This window comes from Temnothorax longispinosus, chromosome 7 (assembly GCF_030848805.1).
Source record: "Temnothorax longispinosus isolate EJ_2023e chromosome 7, Tlon_JGU_v1, whole genome shotgun sequence".
Lineage (NCBI taxonomy): Eukaryota > Metazoa > Arthropoda > Insecta > Hymenoptera > Formicidae > Temnothorax > Temnothorax longispinosus.
Genome location: NC_092364.1, coordinates 20,861,381 through 20,887,297, shown reverse-complemented (window position 1 = coordinate 20,887,297; position 25,917 = coordinate 20,861,381). Strand labels below are relative to the sequence as shown.

The following is a 25,917-nucleotide window of genomic DNA, read 5'->3' as shown; positions in this document are numbered from 1 at the left end:
ACTTTATTACACCTTAGTTAATTTTTTACTAAAAAATATTTAAATACAAAGCAGTTTCGGTAAATTAAATTTCAGTGTCGCAAAGCGTTAAAAATCTTGCACTTCGGTTAATTATACATTTCCTTGGGCTTGAATATTAGCAGCAAGAGGCGTTGATCGATGTCGACAAGCTCGCGACACTGGAAGCATGCCGCTTTGATTGCGAAACAATGTGAATCGTGGTCGGGGCAATCGCGATCGGATCGCGGATGGAGGCTTGTCCGATATCCAATCGGAAATCGATTCCCGCAGATCAGTATTATGAATTCTTAGACTACGCAGCGTGGTCGGTTTTGCTAATGTAACTTGATTACAAAGCAAACCCTCTTACAGAGGAAGTTGTCTTTCGCTTCTCTATAAAAGCAATCCGGGAATTTTTCTTCGAACATCTCTATTACACCTGATCCTCGTCTCACATTGATGTTAAACGTAATGTTTCTTTTAGAAAAATAGAATTCAGAGTCGAATATAACCACACTAAAAGTAGAACAAACAGAAAATAATCAGACATTTGAGTCTAATCAAACATTTATATACCTTTTCGTCCGTAAAAGTAATTATATCCCTCTTTTATCTTGAAATATAAAATACAATTCAAAGTCGAATATAACCACACTAAAAGTAGAACAGGAAATAATCAGACATTTGAGTTTAATCGAACATTTATATACCTTTTCATCGGTAAAAGTAATTATTTCTCTATTATCTTGAAATATAATTAAAAATTGTTTTACTCATAAGAAATATCTGACTATTGTGCTAATTTTGTTTTTCAAAACAGAAGGAAAGATATCAGTATTATGATTCCGATTATACCTCAACTTTTTTTTAAATGCAGACAAGGATAGATAAAATATCTAGTTGCGAAACTTTATTAATCAATTGGGAACCAGATCGTTCTTTATGCTACGCCGCTACGCCAGGTTTCACGATGGTGCCGGCTGTCGTGCTTCATTTTCCCGGACTCATCGACACACTAGGAAAGTGGAGCAAGAGAACGAACGAACGAATGAAGAAGAAGAAGAAACGGGAAACGCAGTAGCAAACGTGCGGTTATATCCCGACGCGCGTGAAATTTCAGGCGGAGCCGGATGCTCTTTTTTTCGTAACCCTCGTTTTGCTGCGAAAAAACGAGCGCATAAATATCGGGCGGAGGCGACGAGCGACAGACTCGTCAAAGCTACACGTGCGGTACACGCGAGCCATCCGCGCAAACCCGTCACGACTGATAGTGCATTAATATCGCTCGGACGCGCGATTCATGGCGAACGATCAATCACGCGGAGATTTATTTCCGTCGTGTTGTCCCTCCCTCTCCTTCCCCGCTTCCTCGTTCCTCCTTTCGCTGTATTCCGTCTTGGTGCATCCGTAATTGTGGAACGATGGTCGGATCTCGTTGGGGCTGCCCATGGCGATATTGTCGCCGTTACAGAAGTACTGGTAATTGTTCGGTCGCGAGATATGTGAGAGGAACGGGGAGGATAGGACACCGAAGTTCTTTGTTATTTTATTAGATTTAATGCTGGCGACAATTTATACAATTTATTTATTATCGCATAATCGATCTCGTCTCGTCGTAGATATAGAAATTTATTCGCGATATCCACGCCATTTATCCACGTGTGATTTATTCACGGCTGTTTCCAGTCCCAGTAATCGCTTTCGCGCATTTAATCAATCTTTTATCGGCGTCTCGTCGCCGCCGATATTGTTGACGTGTTTTATTAATCAATTCGTTTCGATATGTACGCGATTCGGGGGAGGGGGGAAAGGGGCGCAGACTGTTAGTTATTTCACAATTTATTTTCATCGCGTTAGCCAGCCCGTGTCACTTCGCTGTTCCGCTGCATTCGTAATTGCGAAATGATTGCAAACGTTGTCGGGGGGATAAATCCGCCTTCTCGGCTTGTGTACACTTTGCGTTTCCGCGCGGATCGTTACACGTTACTCTCTTCACATGCAGCGTGCCGCTCCGTGACAAAGTCACGGTACGTAGGCACCGGTATTAACGACGTTGCACCGACGGATAAATTGCAGCGTCACGCGACACGAATATTTCATACTTCATCATTCTTCCTCTCTCACTTTCCTCCCAATTTCCTTTTGTTCCTTTAATTTTATCATAAGCCAACAGTGCATTAACCCGGCAACCGGTGCACCGGTGTTTAACACAATGTTCAACGCAGTCGCGAAGAAAGTAAAACGCTTGTAGCACAAAGCCTTTTTTTCCCCCTTCAAGTTTTTACTCGGAGAAAATGGGGACCTCAAGTTAGGACGTGTCACTTCAGGATCTCAGCAAAAATGTGAGATTTTAACTTATTTACCTCCGCGATGATATATCGTTTATGACTGAACAATGCGTTAGTCATTCTTGTCGTTATAAAGTCCAGTTTCGTTAAATCGATTATATAATTCTGATTATTTCTCTCCTTATTTACGTTACTATGTATGTGTGTAAGTTATATATGTATATGCATGTACGTATTCGTATATTACTTTAACATTCCACGTTGCACACAGATACTTCGTTGCGTTTCCTGATACGACATTCGGTTATGTCGTCGATTAATCGCATTGAATAATGCATTCTATCATCCATCCCCGCCCATTTTCAACCCCGTAGCCGTGTAGAGAATCGTAGTGTTCCCCGGCCGGGGTTAAACCTCGGCTTGCATTACAGGCGTCACAGTGTCACGCGACTCAAATATTTCGTGCTCGTGCCCATCCCCCTTACTCTCATTTATCTCTGTCTACCCTCCGCGCGCGCTCTTTCTCACCCCGGCCGTCTCTTTTTCACACCCGTGCACAGTCTCGGGGCCCGTCTCGTTATCTTCACACTTCACTTGAATTTCTCGTATCAGGATCATCTTCGTCCTCCGCGTCTATCTCCGCGCGCGCCGTACAAGATAACCGGGCGCGCACTAAAGTTCGCTGTACCGGAAATTCTGGGTAAGTTTCGAGCGCGCGTTTCGTTACTTCCTTATCCAGGGAATATTTTAGCTTTTAATAAAAGCTAAAACAGTAGTTTACCTAAAGCTACTAACATATGTCGTCCGGTGACAAATACTTTGTTCGATAGGCTTTGATAGATAAGGATTTACACAGAATACATAATTCGCGAAATGATCAGTTTATTGACAACTATATACAATTCGAGCGAAGATTAGCTCTTGTATACACAAAAGTGAGAATATATTTAATTTTTATTTTTATAGAATAAAATATATTTCATTCTACACAAAATTAATACGTCTTTATACTCGGTATTTATAATTGGTATATTTTTGTAAAAGAAGATAATGTTCAAAAAATAATTTAGCAGATTTAGCTCATTAGATTTCCATTCCTCTTACTTCTCTTATTTGAAAAAATGGAGTGCAATTTGACATAAAATTCTTGGTTTTGCTTACGAAAATTATATAATACATAAAATAAAAACCGGTTATGCGATTTATTGTTTTCCCTATAATTTTCAATATAACGTGTTTTATCGAGGAATTAAGAGCCCGGATTTATGCATTCCTGTATTTCATTACGTTTCATTTCGCGCACGATGTGTTTGTTGAGAAGGACAGAACGGCATTGAGATATATGCTCCGCGTAGTGTTTCGCACGCATGTATTCACGCGCACAAATTGTGGCACTCCGTCGCGTTGTTCGCGAGACAAAAGCCGCTGGTCATGGCACACCATACGGTTCTCGCGAATCACAATTTCACGGTGTTGCTGACATGACACACGGTATGTACACGCGTTCTGCCGCGCGAAGGCAATATTCCGATCGAACATGATAATAAAAAGCAACAGAATCCGAAATGGTTCGGGGAGCTCGGATACTATCGACCAATCTTTCCGCCTTCCCCGCCGTTTTTTTACTTCGTCCTATACCGCCCAATGCCTGCCTTGTCGTTTGTTGCGATCCACTCACGTTTTCCCCGGGATAAGGCAAGGAATGCATTTCACTCTTTTTCTTTTCTTTTCCTTTTTTCACCCCACCCCCCTCCCTCCTTTTCTTTCTCTGTCCAAGTGCACTGACACCGGTATTCACGAGTGGGCGGGAATAGGGAAACTAAGAGGAAGCATCGTCGGAAAAAAGCGACGGAAAAAGGAGGAATGTATAAAGGATGGGCGCGCATTTTCGCGAAGTAGCATTTACGCGGCCGCGCACTTTGGAATGCGGTTCGTGCCACACACGAAATAACAATTTCGCCGCTTAAGTTGCACGGCGTGTCGGTGGAGCTGAATCGTTTTTGCCGATCCCGGATTATCCGCACGCAACCATTCGTTCTCCTAGGCTCTCCTAGGCTACGTTATTGTCGAGACCGTCGGAAAATAAGGAGCACGCATTCGCACGTAAGCTCATTTTCCCGTACAATTATAGCAGCTACTATCTTTATTTCATTACACAGACAGACTTGAATAGATCATTCACAGACTCGAATAGATCTCGCAGTTACTCTCGATTCGCCTGAATCATTTAATTATCTATTATTAATCTGATATGAATTTTTAGGTACCAGGATTTTCGGTAATTTCTGAAATTTTGATGTACTAAGATGCCTGAAAATTGTATCAAAACTTACTTGTAACGCTACCAAGTATAATCAATACTCGTGCTGCATAGAACCAGCATTTCTGAATAATGCACAAATCTCGAGCAACATAATTCGGCTTATTTAAAAAATTCTGTAGGTTTTTTAAAGCAAGAATTTCGGAATTCGTATTTTTTACTGCGCTATCGCCGGTTTTCGCTAACGCCATCGAAATACCATCGACAGCTTCGCAATCTGTGTGCGATGAGGATTTCAGACTTCATCGACGTACTGCACACAAAACAACAATTCCGTCCGTACGCGTCGGGACGAAACTTATGTTCTCATGCTGTCCTTCGTCCGGATTTCTCACCTTTGTCGTTCTTTACCGTGTGTCTTCCTCTCGCCTCTTTACTTTTTATTTGCTCCCGGACAACCGGCTAAATCACGCTCGGCCTCCCTATCGTACGGGAGGAAGAGGGATGACTGGATTTATAGTTCACACGGCTCTACGACGGTCCAGAAATCGTACACGACGTGAATAATTTCGGATGTGCACGTGTTTCTACGTACGTGCACGGGGAGGAATGTATATATTTCTCCGGGGGGTATACCGCGCGATTTTTGAGCGCGCGTTCTACACGAACTGCATGGATTTCCTATGCAAAACCGCGTGGAATAATAAAAAAGGCGACGCGGTCGCCGCGGTTTTGTTAACCCTTGCAATCTCGCATCGATCCCACATCCCGCGATATGATTTTTAATAAGGCATTCATAATACATCTCTGCACGCTGCGCTCGTAAAATCTTCCTGGAAATATTCTTGAAAAATCGTTGTTAACGTCAGTAAGATTTATTTTTTTTTTTTCCCACGTATGGACGAAGGTAGGATTTACCGGAGTAAAAATGAAGGAGGACGCGTTCTTCTTTTCGGATTATAGATTAACGAGGTATGAAATTCAGAAAATGTCCGAAATACGTGACTCCTCCGGTGATATTATATTACACCGACTCTCCAACTCGCCGAGTTCGGATCGTAAAGTTGTCTAAATACTAGATCACATTTCTCATCGAGTTCACTAAGAGCCTTCGAGCCGCCTTTAATAATGCCGGCGGAGCAGGAGCTTTGGAAATTTTATCGACCTCCAGGATACCCGGTTATAAATCACGAGTTTTTATTCCAGTCGGCCGACGAGTCGGACGCCGACAACGAGGACGACTCCTACGAGGATGAAGACGAGGGTACAGGGTAGGGGCGGAAAAGGGGTGAAGGGGGAAGGGGGAAGGGAGGGAATAAAGATGTTCACGTTGAAACTGCAACGACCACAGAATTCTTGCATGCAGCGAAATCAGGACTGCTGACCGAGCGCCGTAACTGAATGCACCTGCTGTTATACGCAGGCACATGTGCGCATATATGTACATACGTACATACATTTCCAAACACCCAACACACACACACACACTCACACACACGTGCACGTGCACACATGCAAACACGTACGCCGTATGGTTCGGTCGCGAACACACGCGTCGGACCGAACGAAATACGAGCAGACCTCATTTTCAATTTGTTTCCGTCTATTTGAAAAATGGAGAACGCAATCCGCGGTCTGTGCGGTCCCCGGTTTTCCAGGCATGCCGCAGAATCTGTGCATAAAAAAAAAAGAATCATTGTGCAACGAGGGGCATAACTTTTTCGCCTTTTTATACTCTGTTTCAGAATTCTCGCGAGAGGTCAAATCAACGAATCTCGTTACCAGAGGTGCCCGATTCATAAATCACAATCTCTATTATTATATTTAGATTATTAATCCAATTATTTTATCTTACAGGTACAAAGGCGATGTCATCTTGTGTAGTTTCATGTACTTTGATCTTAAAATAGAACGGAGCGTCAGCGACTTTGCATTGACATTTCGTACTGAATACTCATTCGCGTTTAATTAATTCGATCGAGAATAATTTTCCATCTTTATTCCAAAGTTCCGTGATGAAATGTCAAGTCGAAAGGAAATGATAATGTGAAACAGAAATGTCTAAATGCCACGCCGCTAACGTTGTTTCAGTAATCTGTTTATTAATATGTACATATATTCTTGGGTATTACTAACGGTGCAATGGATACACTCTAATGTCCGAAAAAATTACTAACAACAAACAGGTCCGAAATCTCGGCGAGGGCGGCAACACCTGTCTGGACTCGCCCGCTCGCAAGGCCGATTTGCACAAACCATGTGGACTATATCCCTGTCATCGACAGGGTGGAAATCAGGTACAATAGACATCCGCCCCGAAAAAATTTCCTTGACCACAAAACACATTGTCCTGTGAAAACGCCTGTTCGTGCTTGATGTGTGAAACTGTTGTACGTGCTCAAAGTTGAAAACGGAAACACGATTTTTGTTGAATTTGGTTTGATTTTTACGTTCGGCTTCAAAGTTCTCCTCGCTGTCGCTCGCGTTTGGAACTACGTGTTTGAGCATTCGAGACATCGAATGCTTGCTACGGCAGTATATTCACTGCAGAGTAGCGTGCTTTATTACATCGCGGTGTCAAAATTAATATGCGCGATAGAAATAGAAGATTGTGTAAGTAATCAAATTTCGATTAATACGATTTATAAATTGAATTATAAAACATAAATCAAGAAATTAAGTAGTACAGAATTTAATGCGGTGTGAAAACGACCAATTATCTATATTTGCAACATATCCCGCTCGATATAGGTATGTACAAGATGACAATCGGAAAATTGCTGAAACTATATAGCTTTTATTTTATTAGCAAATGGAATGAAATGAATCAAATATTACTCTAAAAGGTCTGTTATTTTTGTTAGCATATGCAAAAGAAATGTACATTTCTAATTTATCTGATAAAAAGGTTGCATAGCTCAGTGATATATAAATATTCAGAAGATCTCAGCTATGAGAGAAATTTAGCTAAAATTCTTCGAAGGAATAATGATTAAAATTAAAAAGTGTATTTGATAGTTTTCTAAAGCAATTATTATGCATGTTTGAATGATAATTAGTTCGAAAATATATGTCAACTGATGCAACTAGACGAATTGTTGCTTTTTTTAAATTCATATATGTTAGTGGAATATATATATTCCTTTTACACTACGTGCTAATAAAAATGGGTTTCTTCTACAGTATATTGTTTAATTCATCCCATTCGCTTTTACTTTTTTATTAAAAGCTATTTATTTCTGTAAAATTTACGATTGTCCTATATAAAGAGCGACCGTTTTGGCCTTCGGCCACATTACAGCGACAGCGCTTGTTAGTCGCTGCGGATCTAGCCTAATTATTATCGTATAATCCTGCGTGAATAAACAACGTACATGGATCGTTCATTTCGAAATGTGCGTCCCGTAATTCCATTGCAAAGCTAATCGAAGCTACATACCAAATTACTAGAAAATCGAGTTTCCGTCTCATCGGTGATATCTACCTGTTATCGTTTCCCCAATGACGACCGAGTGCCTAATCGTACTCGCGCTCGTGCCATGCCATGTGTGTTCGCGCTTCCGGCTGCTTGGATATTCTCGAATAGACGGCGAAGAAAGATAAAATCGTGCGCTCTCGCACGAAATGCCGTTGGACGAGCGACGCGACGGCGAGTCTTTCACCTGCCTACCGAGAGTAACCGTGTACATTTCTCTTGAATTCTAACGCAGATACGGCAAATCGCTAGCAGAATGTGTATAGATTCATCAGGGAAAACCGAAGACCTGCATCAGCCGGTGGGCTTGTATCCCTGTCACCTTCAAGGCGGCAATCAGGTACATCCGCGAAGCCTGATCGAATTTTCAACAACTTTTCATAACTAAAAACAATTTTTAAATCGTTCAACTAATGGACATTCATACTTATTAAATCTTTCGAGGCTTTCCTAATCGTTCGATAGATGGGTGACAGGCGTATCTCTGATCTAATATCTGGTTACGGGGTCGTAAATCCTACGCGACTTGTAAAAGCTGATCCTTGGAACGCATGTGCGCTCGCGTGCACGCTAACTCGGCACTAATCGCCCTGCGTTTCGACCGCGATTAGTGGCGTCGCTAATCTGGTGCAGGTGCTCATCAATCCATGTCTCTACTGCCCCTTCTGTGAGATGACCCCAATCGCTGCCTTTTGGCACGGTTTCTTACTGTGTTATCATCATTTCTCACATTGATATAGTAGGCTTAGATTTTAATCACCGATTTGGGCCCTCGTAACTCCCACGAACAAGAGTGAGAGCATCTAGGCGCAAATATCCTAAACGCATGCACATTAAACATTTTTATCCATTTCTATCCATTTTTTTTTTTATCTTTTCACGATGTAAACTTTTATCTTTTATGTACATTACATTTTATCGTACAATTTTAACTCTCCAGACGAAAACTTGGTAATTGGTTCGATAAAATGACGCAAATAGATGTGGCACACGAATACAGATATAACCGTCCAGCGTCTTTTTTGCATCTCTTTTACCTACGTCGATGACAATGCAGCGATTACACGCGCGGCAAACAACGGCGGCAATTTCATCAGCAGCGACCTCCGTTCATTTATTAGCGAGCTTACGCTCGCCACTCGACAGAACTCGAGCGTACCGTGTAAATCCGCGCTTTATCTTGTTTCTTGCACTCATTCGGTCGATTGCCTGGTCTGTTATTAAAGCCTCACACGAACCGGAGCGCGCGTCCACACACACACGTGCGTTTTCCTGTCTTTCACGTACAAACAACGCGCACGGACGCGCCAAATACCGAAATGCCGGCGTTTAACAACCGTGGCGACCGGTTACAACCAAAAACACAATCAGTCGGGCGGTGCTTGCTTAGCCCGGTAAAGCGCCGCTTTAATTTAGCTGTTTGCCCTCGCAATTAAGCCGCGGTTTCACGGCAATTACGCTTTCGGTCATTGCCCGCGTGACACTGATAAAGTCGCGATCATAGGGGGCCAGGCGGGGGGGAAGAGACACAGCGCCGGGGATACCGCGCATCGGTGAATTCGGGATCGGTCAGTGATCGCGGATGATGGAAGATGAATAATCGTATCATCGGATGGAGTGGCAAGTGCATCGCGAGAGATAGCCGTTGCGGTCGCCGGCTGGTCGGTTTACAGGGACACTACAATGCGTATGCCTGGACCCTCGCTATCTCTCTCTGCTCTCTCTCTGCTGTATACATAGAATTATTATCGTGCTCGGAGATCATCATATAAACCGTCGCGTCATGTCACGTTGTAATCGTACGAAGCTGTACATAACGTGCACCGATAAACGCGCGTTCCTCGCGAGGCTTCATCTCAATCGTCGTCGGTCATTTTCGAATCTCGGTCTCTTTTTTTTCTACATCGTGCAAGAAGTAACGCGGTTACACCATACGGACAAGCATGCGAGATATAACAAAGCGATGCGCGTCAGATAACACGTAACACCCTTGTATTATACTTCAGACAGCGCGACATAATATACTCTGATTTGAGTGAGAGTTTCAGGCAGAATGGAACGCGGGTCGTCCATATGGCTAACGATGCTTGATGATACATGTGTGCGGTGAATGCTTGCTTCTCGTTATCCCCCGTATACCCACTATCCCCTAATTATACTTGTAAAGCACTTCGAAACAACTATATTGTCGACCGGACAGGTTCTGACAGCCGCAGTCCCAATTCCGCGCCCGCTCGCCGTATTAAATTAGTGATAATTATCACCGCGCGAATTATAATGCGTTCGTTTATCGCTTTATCCATCCGTCTCTTGTGTTTTTTTTTTTTCTAAACGTTTTCCCTGAAATGAACTCTCGCGGCTTCAACGGACCGGCCGGCACGGATTCGCGTTTCTGAATCTCGCTTCGGCGATCAGTACGTCGAGTTTCCGTCCTAGACAGCACGCATGTCCAAAATCAGGACATAAGGCGTCTTATAAAGATGTCTTAAAGATTATATTTCGATTTTGGACCCGGCGCTGTCTGGGGTGGGATTTTATGGGCGACACACGCGGGTTCGGCACGCGCGCTGGCCACTCCAGGCAGCTGGAATTGCCCAAACAGCAACGACCGGCGCGGCGTGGCGTCCGGTCAGATAAGCGCAATTTCGAGGGCCATCGGATTCAATTATCGGTCGACCGGCGCTCATTACGCGCACCGGATCGCTTTGACGCGCCTCCGCCGCGCGTGTTCGCCTTCGTGCTGACCGGCGCGGCGCATCGCTGCGGTAAATAACTGTTGGTCACACGCGCTCGATCATGTTACACGATCGCCCGCGGGACAAGTTATTTTACAAGCGGCGCGTGCAATCGATCGGGGACGCCGGTCCTGTAACGCGAAAATCCGCGTCCGCGTCCGCGGTCACCGCGGCGCTCATAATAATACACACCGGTGGGATACGTCACGCTTATTTTCACATCCCGCGAGCACGCATTGCGACAGATTAAACGTGCGGATCGAACGATTTTACGTTTTTTGCATTTGCCGCGATTTACGTTTCGCCGATATTCCCCGATTTCGTGAATATCATTGTTTCGGCGGCGGATTGCGATAATACGGGCGCGAGTGCTTTGTAAAACACATCGAGAGGAATTTATACATATTAACTACCTTTTGATTCGAGTTTTTTTTTACATTTTTGCAATAACGAAATATCCCCGTGTGTTAATATGAATTTTATTAAATTCTCTCTCTTTTTTCGAACGATCGTTCGGGCAAAATTTTGTTTTTTGTTCTTTTTTTTCGTAATGGCGTCTGTCAGAATCGCGCGTAGGCCGCAAACAAGTCCGTGATTCCTAGGAGATATTAATCCAGATCGTTTGTCGCAGTACTGGATGCTCAGCAAGACGGGCGAAATCCGCCGAGACGAGTCGTGCCTGGACTACAGCGGCAGCGACGTTATTCTCTATCCTTGCCACGGAAGTAAAGGGAATCAACAATGGATCTACAATCCTCAGGTGATGAATCGTCCTCGAAACATTCTCTTGCTAGCTAATCCATGAGCAAATCTCAAGATTAAATCAAATAATTCAGCTAGCAAATAGTTTATGAAGTTAATCCTTGATCCTTGATTTAGGACGGTATTCATGCAGTCAGATCTTATATTTAAAATCGTCTCGAGTTTATCTTTAGATGCCGTATGACGCTCGTTTCATTGGCATTGGCGTATCTAAAGATAAACTCAAGACGATCGTACATATAAAATCTGACTATAAAATACTGGCTTTAAATTGCTCTTCGAAGAGAAACTCAAGTCGCCTCTCGTTCTTTTGTTTCCAGACTAATCATATCAGGCACGGAAGCAGTGACAAGTGTCTGGCGATCACGGAGAACAAGCAGCAACTGGTGATGGAGGAATGCTCGACCAATGCCCCGAGACAGAGATGGTCCTTCGAGAATTATGACCCGTCGAAGCTGTGATACCGCGCTTTCTCGCGTCGTCATTCACACAATCGCGGTCACGGTCCCGAGCGCGGCGGATCTTGGCTGCCAGGGAAACGGTATTCGATCGCCAAGACCCGCTTTGGCAGATAAATCCCGCGGATTCCGCAAGAAATCGCAAAAAATGATTCCTGCGGAAAACCGTTCGGGATCGCTTGGTGGACCGACTCAAACTCCACGCGTTTCCTCGATATTCGTCGTGAAACGACTGTCAAGGACGAAAGGATCCATCGACCTCTTATCGGCGAACTCGAAGTGTATAATACAAAGCGGAAGATTGGTCGACGCAACGGAATGTTTGCGAGAATAATATACTTAGAAAATTTTGTACTCGAGAAACTGCATTTAATTAGAATAATTTCCGAGCACCACTCGAACCGATTATGATTTGAGTTGTTGCCTGGGATGTTGTAGCCCTAAGTATTAAGAGTATTACGAGAGATTGGCCCGGACGTGGTCGTGGACGAACGTGATCGTATCGACCATCGAATTAGCTCTCGATCGTCACTTTCGTTCGCTGATCATTTGCGCTTCCACGAGGATCAAAGGGGAAGCGGGATGCTCGATGCTATCACAGGAACGACGAGTCGTGTCGATCCCTGCGGGCGAATCGTCGATTATTCGTCTGAATAACGAATAGCGAATTATTTTTCTTTCTCCCTCTGTGTTACGGCGCCGGCAATTTTCGAGAACGAACCACAGAATGTCTTCGACGAGTCTGAGCGTAGCTTATCCTTTAGGAAGGTCAAGTGCCAAATTTAAAATACTCCCATCCTAAGGTCGCTGTAACCGGGGACGAACTCCGGTGCAGTTAAGATGACGAACACGTACCGCCGTTAATGAAAACATGTAGTTGCGTGTACCGAATGATTTCAGGAGATCGCATTAGACGATATCCGCGCAGTCGTACCCTTCTGCTAACTCTTGGAGTGCCATGTGCGAGTTCGAGGGAAAAACGCGAGGAGAATTATAACTCCCTTAACGCAAATTGCGTTTGAATAATTTGCATTGTTCTCACGCAATGGCTCACAAGATAGCATGCATCTTATAACCATCAGAGATGGTTTACTTTCAAGTTATTCTTAATCACGCATCTCTCGGTATTCGAGAAGTATTTCGAAGACGAATGCAATAATTTCAATCAATCACTCTCTAGCGTCACATTCCTCACGTTAAAGAAATCGTCAGACGTCGTATCCCTAATCGAAGATTCGATTATCCGCGATGGCATTTGTCAATCGCTTATAGTCTTTTGCTGTCTCTTCGGAGATAAATTCTACATTCCAGACTCGCCGAGACGAAGACGGCGACGTTTCGCGTAACAAAAAGAGAATTATATTTTCTTTTTAGTTTTTAATTTAGATAACTCGCGTAGGTTTAATTAGGGACGCGCAGAGGAAAAGAGCGGCAAAAACATTCCAGAGACGAATTGTTTGATTCTATTTGTATAATACATTCGTGTAAGATACAATATCTTGATGCCAGTTCAGAGAACGTAAGTACCGCCTAAGTAGATCTAAGAGAGTGTTACTAAGTGTGTGAACATGTATGAGTTATTGATCGTAAGCGGATCATCTTCGCTTTCGACAGCTGCGAACGACTCGCGATCGTGAATCAGCGATTAATTTGACCGTGTAAATTTGCTAGCGGACACGTCGTGAAAAGTACACTTTCATAAGGAAACACGAATCGTTTCTTATAATTTTAGCTACATATCACTATACGAGCGCGATTAAGAATCGTCGCGAATAATACAGTCTTCGTATAAAAATAAGGTTTAAATCTAAAATACATTAACGAATCTTTACCTGTTAGTTACGTGTTTAAAAATTTATAACGTGTTCGCCTGAGAAAGGTCTAATTTAAAATTAGGGGCATGTGGTTCAATAATTTTATTGAAATTATTTAGATATTTATATTTCAAAATGATTTTTGCGTGCCAACAAAATCATAAGTACCGCTATATGCAGAAATGCGTAATGAAAAAGTGAAATTGACAATTGTAAAAGCACTGACTCGTATTATCATTAACTCTTCTACGAATCTGATCATGTGATACAACTTTATTCCCTTTTTTTCTCTTTGTTACATTTATATATATATAATTGTAAATTTTATATGTGAAGAAATGTAGCGAAGGAAATTTAAATATCACAAATGGAACTTCTTCTTGACGAAAATTATGAAAAAGCGTACATAGCTCTGTTAAATCAGCCGAATAAGATGTTCAAGAGTCGTATTAAAAATTGAGGGATTTACGCGGCTGTAATTTTCATGCGACGACGCGAACCGGGTTTGCGATTTCGCGTGGTAATTAGCCGCGGACGTGTGAATGCGTTAAATACGTTTAATTGCGGAAAAAGAATTCGCAGAGGAAGAGAGAAAGGGAAAGCAGCGAGCGCTGGCCCGCGTACGAGTGCGTGCTTAATTAGAGACACGACTAACTAGCGATTCTCATTTTAGGATTAATCGAGGTTCTCGAAGCCGCAGTTTTGCCAATGCGAGACACGAGACACGGTTGAATAGCTTAGGGAGTGTGATTGTGCAAGTCGTGGATAATCTCGCATGAATGCGAGAATCCGCCTCGCGATTCGTTCCTATAATGGTCCGACGCGAGCAGACGCGCGAGCGCGAATGCAGATCGACAGAATCGTTTATACAGATTATATATACGACATTTTCTACATTTGGTAAGGACGTTGCATATCGTAAGGGACGAAGACGATTGATAGTAATTATAAACGTGACTAACGCGCGACCGCCGGAGAGGAAAGACGCATGTTCCCTGCGCACGGCGCTCTCTCGTCGCACAATTTAATTAATATAATATCAGACGTGCCTTATTTCGTGTATATATGAATATTATTATCATTATTATATCATTAATACAAACCTCTATCATAACGTGCAAGTATTTGTGTTGAATAAATCGATGTTGTTTTATGTTACTAATAGTTTTTAAAAATACCCTGCCTCATGCTTTTTTTCTATTCTAATCTTAATGTCCAAAATTAAGTTTTATTACGTCATAATATCTTTGTCGTAGTATACCAGGAGAATATGTGATCTTCAAGTATACGACGAAATATCTTTGCACTAATGGAAGCGAATGTACCAAGCGATATATTTTCGAAAGAGGGAGTATAAATAGGACTCCGTTACGGGGCTTAGAACGCTGCGCGAAAATGGAACGTGACACGCTTTCGCTTAGCCCTGACCCAATTCCAGCCACCCACGAGTTTCGCTGTTTCGAGGGGCAAGGTAAAACGGCGCGGCGGTCCCGCCAAGGATCAATAACGACACCGGAAAAATCTCGTGACGGAATCGCAGGACGAGACATCGTCCGCGCCGTTCCGACCGGACCTGGCAATTTTAGGACAGAGGCGGCAGCGGCTACGCGCGTATCTTTATGTTTTAGATCCAACCGACATGGGAACATTTTCTCCGCTAATGAAGCTCCCGACTCATTACGACCAGCCGCTCCTATTTATCGAACCGTTTACCAATTATCGAGGGGCTGCTACGCGAGCGAGAATGAAATCGCTCGTTATTCTCGCGCAAGCGTCGTCGTCGTCGCAGGAGGCGCACGTCGTTGTCCGAGAGACTCCACTCGGGGGCAACGGGGGTGGAAAAGTCCTGCGAGGGTCGCTTCGGCGCGATTTGAAGCCCGAATGTCTCGAATTACATTTTTAGAAATGTATCTACATGCTCAGAAATGATTTAATTCTGAGTTTTTTAATTGCAATTTTTTCATGAAGAAAATTAATTTTTTTAGGATTAATCAACTTATGGAAAACTACCCCTTTGTGAAAAAATTTCAGAGTATTTCTACTCTTTAGTTAACGTAAAAAATATAATGAAAAGTGGAAAGTACATCAGATTAATTAAAATGCATAAGCTTGTAATTACATTATCGTTTACATTTTTAAAAGCAATTATTATTCAGTGTGTGTATAAAGTCTGCTCATATAATATTTATAATTTTATTACATGCCATGCAATATTTTAAATCAAGTTAAGAATATTTATAAATATCTAGCTATAAATATATATTGAATCAAATCCAGGCTGTTTTTTTTTCGCGTCTTCCGGCCGCATTGCAACTTGTTGCGGTGCCCAGTCGTATTGATTAGAAGAGAAGGATAGCGGAATGCCTCGAAGTGAGACGAAGCTTTTTCAACAACATGAATGATTCCAGTCCATGTTGCTAGATTGAGCCGAAACATCACGGTGGAGTTCGCATTATCTTCACTTTTTATTCGCGCATTATTGATTGGTCATTAAAGGAAACAGTATCGTGATACACAATATCTTGAAAATACCGATATTTGAGAATCACATCTGAAAGTTTCACGGAGCAATGGGAGTTAATAAATCTTTTTATTGAAGGTGTTTTATAATTTTTACGTAACTAATATATCATTATATTATAAAATTGTCCATGCTTAATAAATTATGAAAACTTTTATTCCTCAGAAAAATTAGAAACAAAGTTACTAAATGTAAGATAAAAGTCACATATATGTTTTAAACCAAAAGACGAAATATGAGATTATACATTTTATAATACATAAGATTGTAAAAAGTCCAAGATTGAAATTTCTGAAAGCTAATCACAATTTATTAAAGTGTATTGTCGAAACATTGAGACTAATGACATGAATTAACGAAAGTAAGTACAAGTATGTGACGCAACATCTCGAAACGAACTAAAAATTCTCGAGCGATATTCAATCGCCCGGTCCAAGGATATTCGTTTCGCTTGAAACTATCCCGCCCGATAGGGGGAAAAAGTCCTCCGGGTCGAGCCGGCGTAGAAGCGGGTGGCGTCGACGTCCCACATGACGCAGGCGCCGCGATGCCTTTCCGACGTCTCGTCGACGGGAAGCTCTGGGTCTGTCCAGCTCTTTGCTCGCCTAGAGCCTTCGCCCTGTGTGCGCTCTCTCTCCGACTGTATATCCATTCACGGCAGCAACCCCCGACGCGTCCGGTATCCTTCGAGTCTTCACGAGGACGGCAGCCAGGACAGACATTTCACGCGCGTCGTTCTCTGCGGCAAAATCACCACCAGTCTCTTCCGCGGCGAAAAGGGGCGGCGTTCGTCCGGGCAGTTTCGTTGGAAACGCGTGCTGGAAACCACCGCGATCAATCCCGCGACGTCGATCGCTCCCCGAGTTCGTTACCGCGGGTCTCTAGGTACTTGCCTTACGGTCAAAGTGTCTAATAAATTTCGCCTCGCAATTTGCATTAATTTCTACTTTACACGTTAGCTTGACGTTGCCAAGTATAATCACCTTATCTATATTCTGCATTTGAATTCTTGACAGCTGTATTTGTGATTGTACTTTCGATTTGTATGCCAAATTATGTTGTGTGTGATGTGCTCAATCAATATATTACGTATATATTAATTGATATTACGTATATATTAATTGAGAGAGAAAAAATGTTTAATCTTCGCGTGACAATTCAGCTCTTATTGCCTCATTTGTCTTTGCAAATGCGTGCTTCCACGATTCTTACATTCTTACATTAGTTAATCTTCCGTTTTTCTCTTGTGCATTCGATTCAGCGAACGGTCGATTTTTCCGACGACATTTAAGAAGAGAGTTAAAAGTGTTTTTTCGGGGCCAAAGCAGCCCGGCAAGCGAAGAGGCTCCGGGATCAAAGCAACAGGTAACACTTCGTTTCATTATTGAGATTCTTTTCCCATTTACTTCTCTCCAACCCTTTGTTATTCTCTTTTTTTCATCCTCTGTTAAATAATTACATCTTCTTGTGCATAATTATTTAGAACATTTGACTGTTACATCAAATAATCTGGCTATTATTAAAAGCGAGAAGAACACGAATTAAATATTTCATAGCTTGAATATTTTTGGCAATTATTGCAGATTTAATAAAATTCCAAAACGCAAGAGAATTAATTAATCAATTAATTATCAAAGTTATTGGAAAGAAGTCTTTCTTTATAAAAAGAATTAATTCTGATATTTCTTTTAATAATATAATAAGTTACTTTATAGCCATATATTTTTAAACAAACATACAAACATACAAACATACAAACATACAAAAATTAATTCTAAAAAAATTCTGTATCTATAGTATAACAAAGACCAGATTGAAAAGAAGTTACAGGATCTGAATAATTCTTTCTGTGCATGCGTATGTTTCTCACAAATGTTCATTATTTGTCTCGGTTATTTGAAAAGTAACGACAATAGACGGCAGTAATTAACTACGAAGCATTATTGACAGGATTAATGAGTGAAATTGAAGCATATCCGCGTTACTTTTCTAAGTTTGATAACGAATTTTTCATTTAGCAAGTAGGTTAATTACATTGTAGGTAGAAAACGCGTTATAAGGAAAAGTACGTCCTTTAGTGGAGAAACGCTTTGTCGACAACAGAGCTTGCAGATTTTTCTGTCCTCGATAAAACCGCCTGCACTCCACAGCGTAAGCAAAATTTCTAAGAGAAGTGTTTATTTCAAGTTGTTGATAGTGCACGTAGTTAGTCTTGAATAAAAGTATTGGAACTATAGATTACCTCATAACGATAGAGGAAAGCGGGGGAGGGAGGACAAAAATTATCTTTTAAATAATAATAGTTTATGGATGAGAGCGTCGCTTTTTTTTTATACAATCCCCTCGTATACTGCGTATTAAAAGGCCATGATATTTTTATCGAAGCCTGCGCACTACTTGTGTACATAATAATTTTATTGAGCAATTTTTTTATGTCAGTTTTATGACAAATATATAAATGTAAATAATATTGCACACACTCTAAAATACTTATCGCGGTGAGAACAATCTTCGTATTCATTATATAAGCGGAATTAGATAATTAAATCAAAGTTAAGTAAGACAAGAAAAAACATTCCAAAATGGAATTATGATGATTCAGCGTTATTTTTAACGTGAAATAAACAACAGGAAGACATGGGCCCGATGCCGGAGGCTTCAGGATCCGGGATGACCGACGAGGAGGATTACTCGACTTTCGAGAATAAAACCGGCCTGGCCGAGGACATGAAGTTTTTGGCGAGTATGCCGGAACTCTGCGACGTGACGTTCCTCGTCGGTGACACCAGGGAGCCAGTTTGCGCTGTGAAAGCTGTACTTGCAGCCAGAAGCAAGTTTGTGTAGAAAATATCTTCCAGTTAATACGCATGGGACAAACGAGTACAATAGAGATTTTTATCTTTTTTCAATTTACAGAGTCTTCCATAAAATGCTGTATCAAACTCCGAGCCCGCAACGCAAAAAAGAACCGCCGGCGCGAGAAAACAAGATACGGCTCTTTCTTAAACGCAGCTCCGAACCGCTGTTGAATTTACAGAATGCTGCGCAACAGGTACTTAGCACAAAAGTCAATATAGAATTTATCACTAACGAATAGCTTACATTGACTAATAAAAAACAAAAAAAATAAGTATAGCGCAATATTCACAATATATCAAATTGCAATGAAGAAGATATCAGATAGCAGCTCCTATTCCAATTTTCCTTCAAGTATTGACTATATTGATATGCGTGTATATATTAATTGCAATGCAAGACAGAAAGAGACAATAATTATTATGTAAATAGCACATACATAAAATCGATATGGACAATTTCTCAGATTAAAAGGCGAACACGTTCGATATGCAAAGCCCAACGATCGTTCGTGTCAATCTTACATTGTATCGAGCAATTTTAATTTAAGGGAAACATATTGCAACTGGATTCCATTATTTTGTTAATTAATATATGAAGTAGGAAAGTTATATCTATCTCAGTTAGCCGAAATACAAACGCTTTGTTGAAGCGACAATGTTATCGTTCCTTTTGGGATACGTTGCATATTTATCGTGGCCGTCGCTGAAACGAATCTTCCACTTTTATCAGGATAGAAATAGTAAGTGTGCGTTTGTATGTGTCGTGTAGCGGTCAGGGTTCACGCAGCAACTGGCCCCCATCCAAGAGGTACTTTGAACGTACAATTTTACATACAGATCAAAATCGTTTTCCATCCCATATATATCTTGCCCCCCTATGTTTCTAATTGATTACTCCTCTTTTTCTCTTCATTGATTTTTTTTTCTGTACACTGCACTGCGATTTCGCCTCACGAAACCATTTAGAGGAGTTCTCGTATAGGAGACCACTTGAAATTTGTGTATTGACAAGTCGATGTTTCTTCGTTGCCTTGACTTTTTACTTGGATAAGCGTTCTTTTATCTTGATTGTTCCTTTGCTCGTCGAAGAGAGATGAACGATTCTCGAGAGTCGTATACTCAAACAGATGTAACTCATACGATTATGGACTGGACTGTGCGCTAATTCCATATTTGGACTTCTGCATGATCGATTCAATTATACACTCTCTTTCGTAGTCGCCAAATCCATTATAGTTGTAGATTGGCACGATTACGGTATTCACTTAGCGATTTCAGCTATCATATTGATTCACGTAATTCAACCAAGCGAACGAGTTGTAATTATTGATATTAACACGTAAATCTTAAAGACAAGTTACACAATAGAATGTTCAACAGAACGTAGAAAATACTAGTTTCTTTAAAAGATATTAACAGACGTAGCGCTTGAATATGTTCGCTGGGTTATTAGTTAGGCAATATACTAGTATTTATTCTATTTAATATGTTAGACGCACAATAGCTAAAATTTTGCACTTAATTAAAAAAATATTATGTAATACCCATCTATTATATTTCTCTTGTCTAATATATATAATTTCTTATCTCATAATTAGTGAATTTGATTTACTATTGCGCTAGTCTTTTACTTGGATTCCCATGCAAGTCGCTTAGCACGGGTATTCCATTTAAGCTTGAATCTGAACATCTCCGTTTTCTCGTTTAGATATTTAGATTTCACTTTTGTATCGTAGCCACAATCACATCAGCATCATACGCTGATTATCGAGGAATTCGAGCCCGATGTCTTCCGGCAGCTGATCGAGTACATTCATACGGGATGTGTGACTTTGCAGCCTAGGACCTTGCTTGGTAATCAATTCGTTATATAGTACATGTATATCTCTAACAAGCCAATTAGAATGTCTATTATTTGCCGCGTGAATTAATCATTACTGACGAGTATTTCCTGTCATTATATCTTATCTGATATTTTCACGATCTAAACACATATAAAGAAGAAGTTTGTAAGATAATTTTATGTACTCATTAGATATTTTATCTTTGAATGTAATAAACGATTGAAGAAATTTGATTTCGATAGTTGATAATAATTTCTTTTCGCAGGAGTAATGAACGCTGCCGATTATTATGGATTGGAAGAGCTTAAACGAGCCTGCTCAGGCTTTGTTCAATGTTGTATAACCGTCGATACGGTCTGCGCTTTGTTAGCATCAGCAGAGCGTTATATTCAGTATAAATGCACAAAAACTTTGGTTCAAAAGGTAAATTCGCATCTAAGTGTAAAGAGAGAGAAAGAGAAGCTCTCTCTCTCTCTCTCTCCCTCTCTCTCTTTCTCTCTGATATCAGCTTTAATGCTTAATTTTATAACTAATTAATCTACGGAATTCTTTGCGAAGGTACTGGAATTCGTCGATGAGCACGGAAATGAAGTACTGAATTTAGGATCCTTCACATTACTGCCGCAACACGTCGTCCGCTTGATCCTTGCCAGAGAAGAACTACGCGCAGATGAATTTACGAAATTTCAAGTAAGCCTGACATAAATATGTTAACAACATTTATTCGACATTTTCTCACACGATATTTCCGCAAACTAATTTCTCTCACTTTTAGGCCGCACTAATGTGGAGTAAAAAGTATTGCGACAACCAGCAACTTACACCGTTGAAAGATGTAATTGGTAATTTCATCGAGTACATCCAGTTTCACAAAATCCCGGCCACCGTGTTGATGCAAGAAGTGAATCCGTTAGGATTAGTGCCCCCGGAGATTATCATGAATGCATTGGCTTATCAGGTGCGCGTTGCTTTTCCATATATTTCGTTTCAAAGCGCAAAAAAAAAATGCCGTTGGCACAGTTAACTGCATTATGAAACGTCTTACACGATTTGGTGTGACTGCGCCATCAGTTTCTTTATGAAAAAATTTGTTGCAGGCAGACCCAACCAGTGTCGACCCCAGAAGATTCTCTCCCCACAGAATGAAGAAACAGGGTCGCAGCATGTCGGTCCAGTCGTCGTTGGATCCGTATCCGGGAGGCAGTATTACGACCTTGAGCTCGAGCGGCTCCGACGTTGGATCGGATCAGAAACAAAATTCTGAATCGGATCAGAAACAAAATTCTGGATGGGATCAGAAACAAAATTATGGTAGTAACTAACCTCAGGCCACGGCCGCACAGACCGCGGCCGTTTCGGACGAGCCTCGACGAACCGAGGATATTTGTGGCCCCGACGAAAGAGCGACGCCGGCAGACGATGTTATCGCGCAGGAAAGGGAACAGAAAGAACGACAGCGACCGCAGCAGCAGCAGCAGCAGCAGGAGCAACAGCAAGAACAGGAATCTCAAGTTCAGGTTCATGTCAGTGCTCATGCGGAGCAGGAGGCGCATCAACTGCCGCAGCGTCAACCGCAAGAACAGCAGAAGCGAGAAGATATGCAGCCGCAAAGAAAGAGCCCACAAAAGGAGCCAGGTCACTTACAGCAGCAAGTCCGTCAGAAGATAGAGAAGGACAGAGAGACACGGAAACTTCAACAAGAACAACAGCTGTTGCAACGTAAAGCGGAATTGGTGGAGCAGCTGCGACGCAAGTTTGAACGAGATGAGGAAATGTTGCAGCAAAAACTAGAACAAGAGGAGAAACCGTTGCAGCCAAAGCTGGAGCATGAAACACGAGGAAAACTGGAGAAAGGGAAAGAGGAACAGCAGCAAATTATGCGGTCGAAAAAGGAAATCGAGCAGCTAAAGAAAGAGGAGACAAAACGTTCGTCGAAAGAGCAACAGCAAAAAGTGGACGGTAAGCAGCCGCAACTGCAGAAGGCAGACGAACAGCAACAGAAACGCAAGCAGTTGCAAGAACCGCTGGATAAAAACGAGCGAGCAAAACTGCGCAAGCAAGGTGAGAAAGCACAACTCGCGGAGGTGTCGCGCGAAGAGTCGCTTATGCAACAGCAAAAGATGGAGATAACAGCGCAGCAAGAAGATGAAAAGGCACAGCGACGGAAGGAGAAGCCGCAGTTGCAGCAGCCTGAGCAATCGCAACAGCAGCAGCAGCCGCAGCCGCGTCAAGAGCAGCCGGGAATCCGGCCGCTCGAGGGGGTCGGTGGACTTTACATTAGGATAGTGCTGAGACACGAGGGTCGCGCGAATCTGGTCTGGCTATACAAAACGCATATATTCTAAATTCCGATAATTCGCCTCGTCGCTTCCGTCTGAATGTCTCGAACGACCTAGCGGCTATACGGCTCTACGACTTTATCCATCCATGTTGAAAGATACCGCGTGAATGCGAGACGCAATGCGTTTTGCCATTAAGATACAGTCACTGCGCTCCGCACATCCCGGGGTTATTTAATGTCTTAAGAGAGAGAGAGAGAGAGCATCGGCATTTCCTTTAACGTTCTAATGTCGACGCGCTCAAGTAACGCGTCAGAACGTCAATTGGTGCATGTAATCATCTTCTCCACGGCGCAAGCGAAGCTTTTAACGGTGCATCGAGCAATCTCGGTAATCTTGATATGCCACTTCTACGTATAATAAATCCGAGGATTCCGTTAGGCTCGATTGTTCATGATCGTGGAAGAAGACAATCGTACTCGTGTTATTGTTGCAAAAGAAAATACGTATTTGTTAAACGTAAAATTTGTGCAAACGTAAATATGTGCATGTAAACAAAAACGCATCCGTCGCTTCGTTCATCATGCTTTCTCTATTTCTCGTTCGTACAGGCACACAGTACAGTTCAGTCAAATGGATGCACCATTGCGGACAGATAATTAACATGAATAATACGTGCGTCTAAAAATGCAATTTCTTATATACTCGTAATATTTATTATTTGCATTTTTATGATTGTTAGCCTCTATTCTATAATTTACCTCGTACAACTGTTCTTTTTTATAATTTCTAATTTATCATAAATTTAAGTATTATGATCTTCATACTATTTTTATTAAACCATTTTCGTTATTAATCAACGAAATTGCATTATTGTTAAACTTTTTACTATGAAATGTGTATGGTTATAATGATAATAAGAGAAATATTATATACGCTTGTTGAAAATCTGATGTTATATTATAGCCAAGAGAGATGCGGAATGTATATTCTATATCGTTTCTGGGCAACGTGGCGGCGATTTGACAGTAACAGATGACTGTTGGAGAGTTTGATGTCTTGCCATAGGCACTTCCCTGGACATTATTATACCCGACGCAAGACAAATTTATTTTTCCATTATTCAGTTGCACCATCGACTATCAGAAAACGAGAGTGAACTATCACTATCACAAAAATCACAGTGAAGTTACGGTTCGGGTAGTAAAAAAAAAAGTCTGAATACTCGCCAGATAAATTTCTGAAACGAATGTTATCGCCATAGTTTTTAACTAGAGGTGTAATCGATGTGCATGCAGCTATAAAATAAGTTATACTTCAGTCCGTTACAAATAAAGAACATGCACTAAAGTTAAGACACGCACGCGCGCGTCCCTTAGTAACGTTAGATATCAAGTCCGGTAGAGATCATAGAAGCAGTTTAATTTATAAGCAAAACTTAACGCATGGATCAAAACACAAAACACAAGCCACATCTGAACGGGAAACTAAAAAAAACGCAGCTGTCGCCTCTGATAATGTTTTATTACTGTCGTATGTGCAGCTTATTTGCGTAGATGTGTCAAAGATATGTTTATAAATGTGAATATATTTACTTGTCTATGGACCGTTGTCTGTTTGTATGCAGCGACATTTTTATTGTTTTTTACGTAAGAGATGTATGTACAAAAACTATTAACATTGAGCATCGTTGAGCAGCCTAAACGGCGCGAACTCCTTATTATATTGAGCAATCAGTGCGATCGAGCTGAATGTATGGATAAAGTATGGCATAAAGTATCGTGAGATTATTTCTTCTCGTTTAAAATGGCATCAGTTCAAATTAATTAACATGTTTATTATCACCGACGTGCAGGCGCGTCCAACTATGATTTGCGCTTGTGTCTCTGTTTTTAAGCGCTCGAAATTTTAAGCGCCGAAAGTTTTATGCGGCTTGTTTGAATAATTAGTGACAGTAAACGATGTTAATTCTCAAAATGAGTTCTTTAGCAATTTGCGATTATTTCGGCTCTACTGCGTATTTTAACAAATTTTATATTATGACAGCATCCGTTAGTCTTCCATTTATTCTTACTTTGCGATGAAATGCACATAAGAATAATTTTTTCGATTTAATATATAGATACATAATAATCGTTGCAACTTTAGTTTAAGTTTTCCTTGCTAATTAAGTAATATTTATGGCATTTATGCGCCTGATTTTATACATATCCCTCTTCCTGAGTAAGACATATTCTATATGAAAAAGCGTACAGCGCATTTCTTCCGTTCGAAGATGAAGCTATAACAGAAAGGAAGGAAGACAGACGGTCTTATGGAAATGTATAAAGTTCACGCCGTTAATTCGCTGGCGATCGGTATAACTCTACCTAAAAGTTCGATCTATTTACTGTGATATACCGTAGCCAAATCAGTCCAACTATAAATAAAAGAATAATGTGATGTCAAAAAGCGGAGTTCTTCATTTTACCTCACAATTTTGAAGTGTCCGCGAGAGATCGTAATAGGTGTTACACTATTACCAGATGGTAGGAAAAGGTAATTCAATTCTCCGAGAGTACAAAAGGCAGTATCAACGCGTACGCGTTTTACTTTGACGTTGATCCTTTTCTTTCTTTTTTGC

At 41.4% G+C, this 25,917-nt stretch overlaps 2 protein-coding genes across 4 annotated transcripts in view; both read left to right on the top strand.

The window, feature by feature from the left end:
- The window catches only part of Pgant9 (polypeptide N-acetylgalactosaminyltransferase 9), a 189,300-nt gene extending 174,350 nt beyond the window's left edge, over window positions 1-14,950 (top strand). For 2 of the 3 annotated variants that reach the window (XM_071782803.1, XM_071782804.1), the window contains 3 exons: window positions 6,735-6,845; window positions 11,390-11,518; window positions 11,841-14,950. In XM_071782803.1, coding sequence (XP_071638904.1) covers window positions 6,735-6,845; window positions 11,390-11,518; window positions 11,841-11,981 — 381 coding nt within the window. In that variant the 3' untranslated portion in view covers window positions 11,982-14,950. Of the gene's footprint in view, window positions 1-6,734; window positions 6,846-8,258; window positions 8,364-11,389; window positions 11,519-11,840 lie in introns of all 3 variants that reach the window. The other variant, XM_071782805.1, reaches the window with a different exon arrangement.
- A 1,878-nt stretch (window positions 14,951-16,828) lies between these two features.
- Window positions 16,829-25,745, top strand: LOC139815758 (uncharacterized). Its single transcript, XM_071782896.1, is given in 10 exon segments — window positions 16,829-17,198; window positions 17,575-17,678; window positions 18,945-19,147; window positions 19,230-19,365; window positions 19,941-19,979; window positions 20,908-21,025; window positions 21,281-21,438; window positions 21,574-21,705; window positions 21,791-21,973; window positions 22,113-25,745. Coding segments are annotated over 10 exon segments (2,676 nt in total). The 5' UTR covers window positions 16,829-16,843; the 3' UTR covers window positions 23,361-25,745.
- The last annotated feature ends 172 nt before the right edge of the window (window positions 25,746-25,917 follow it).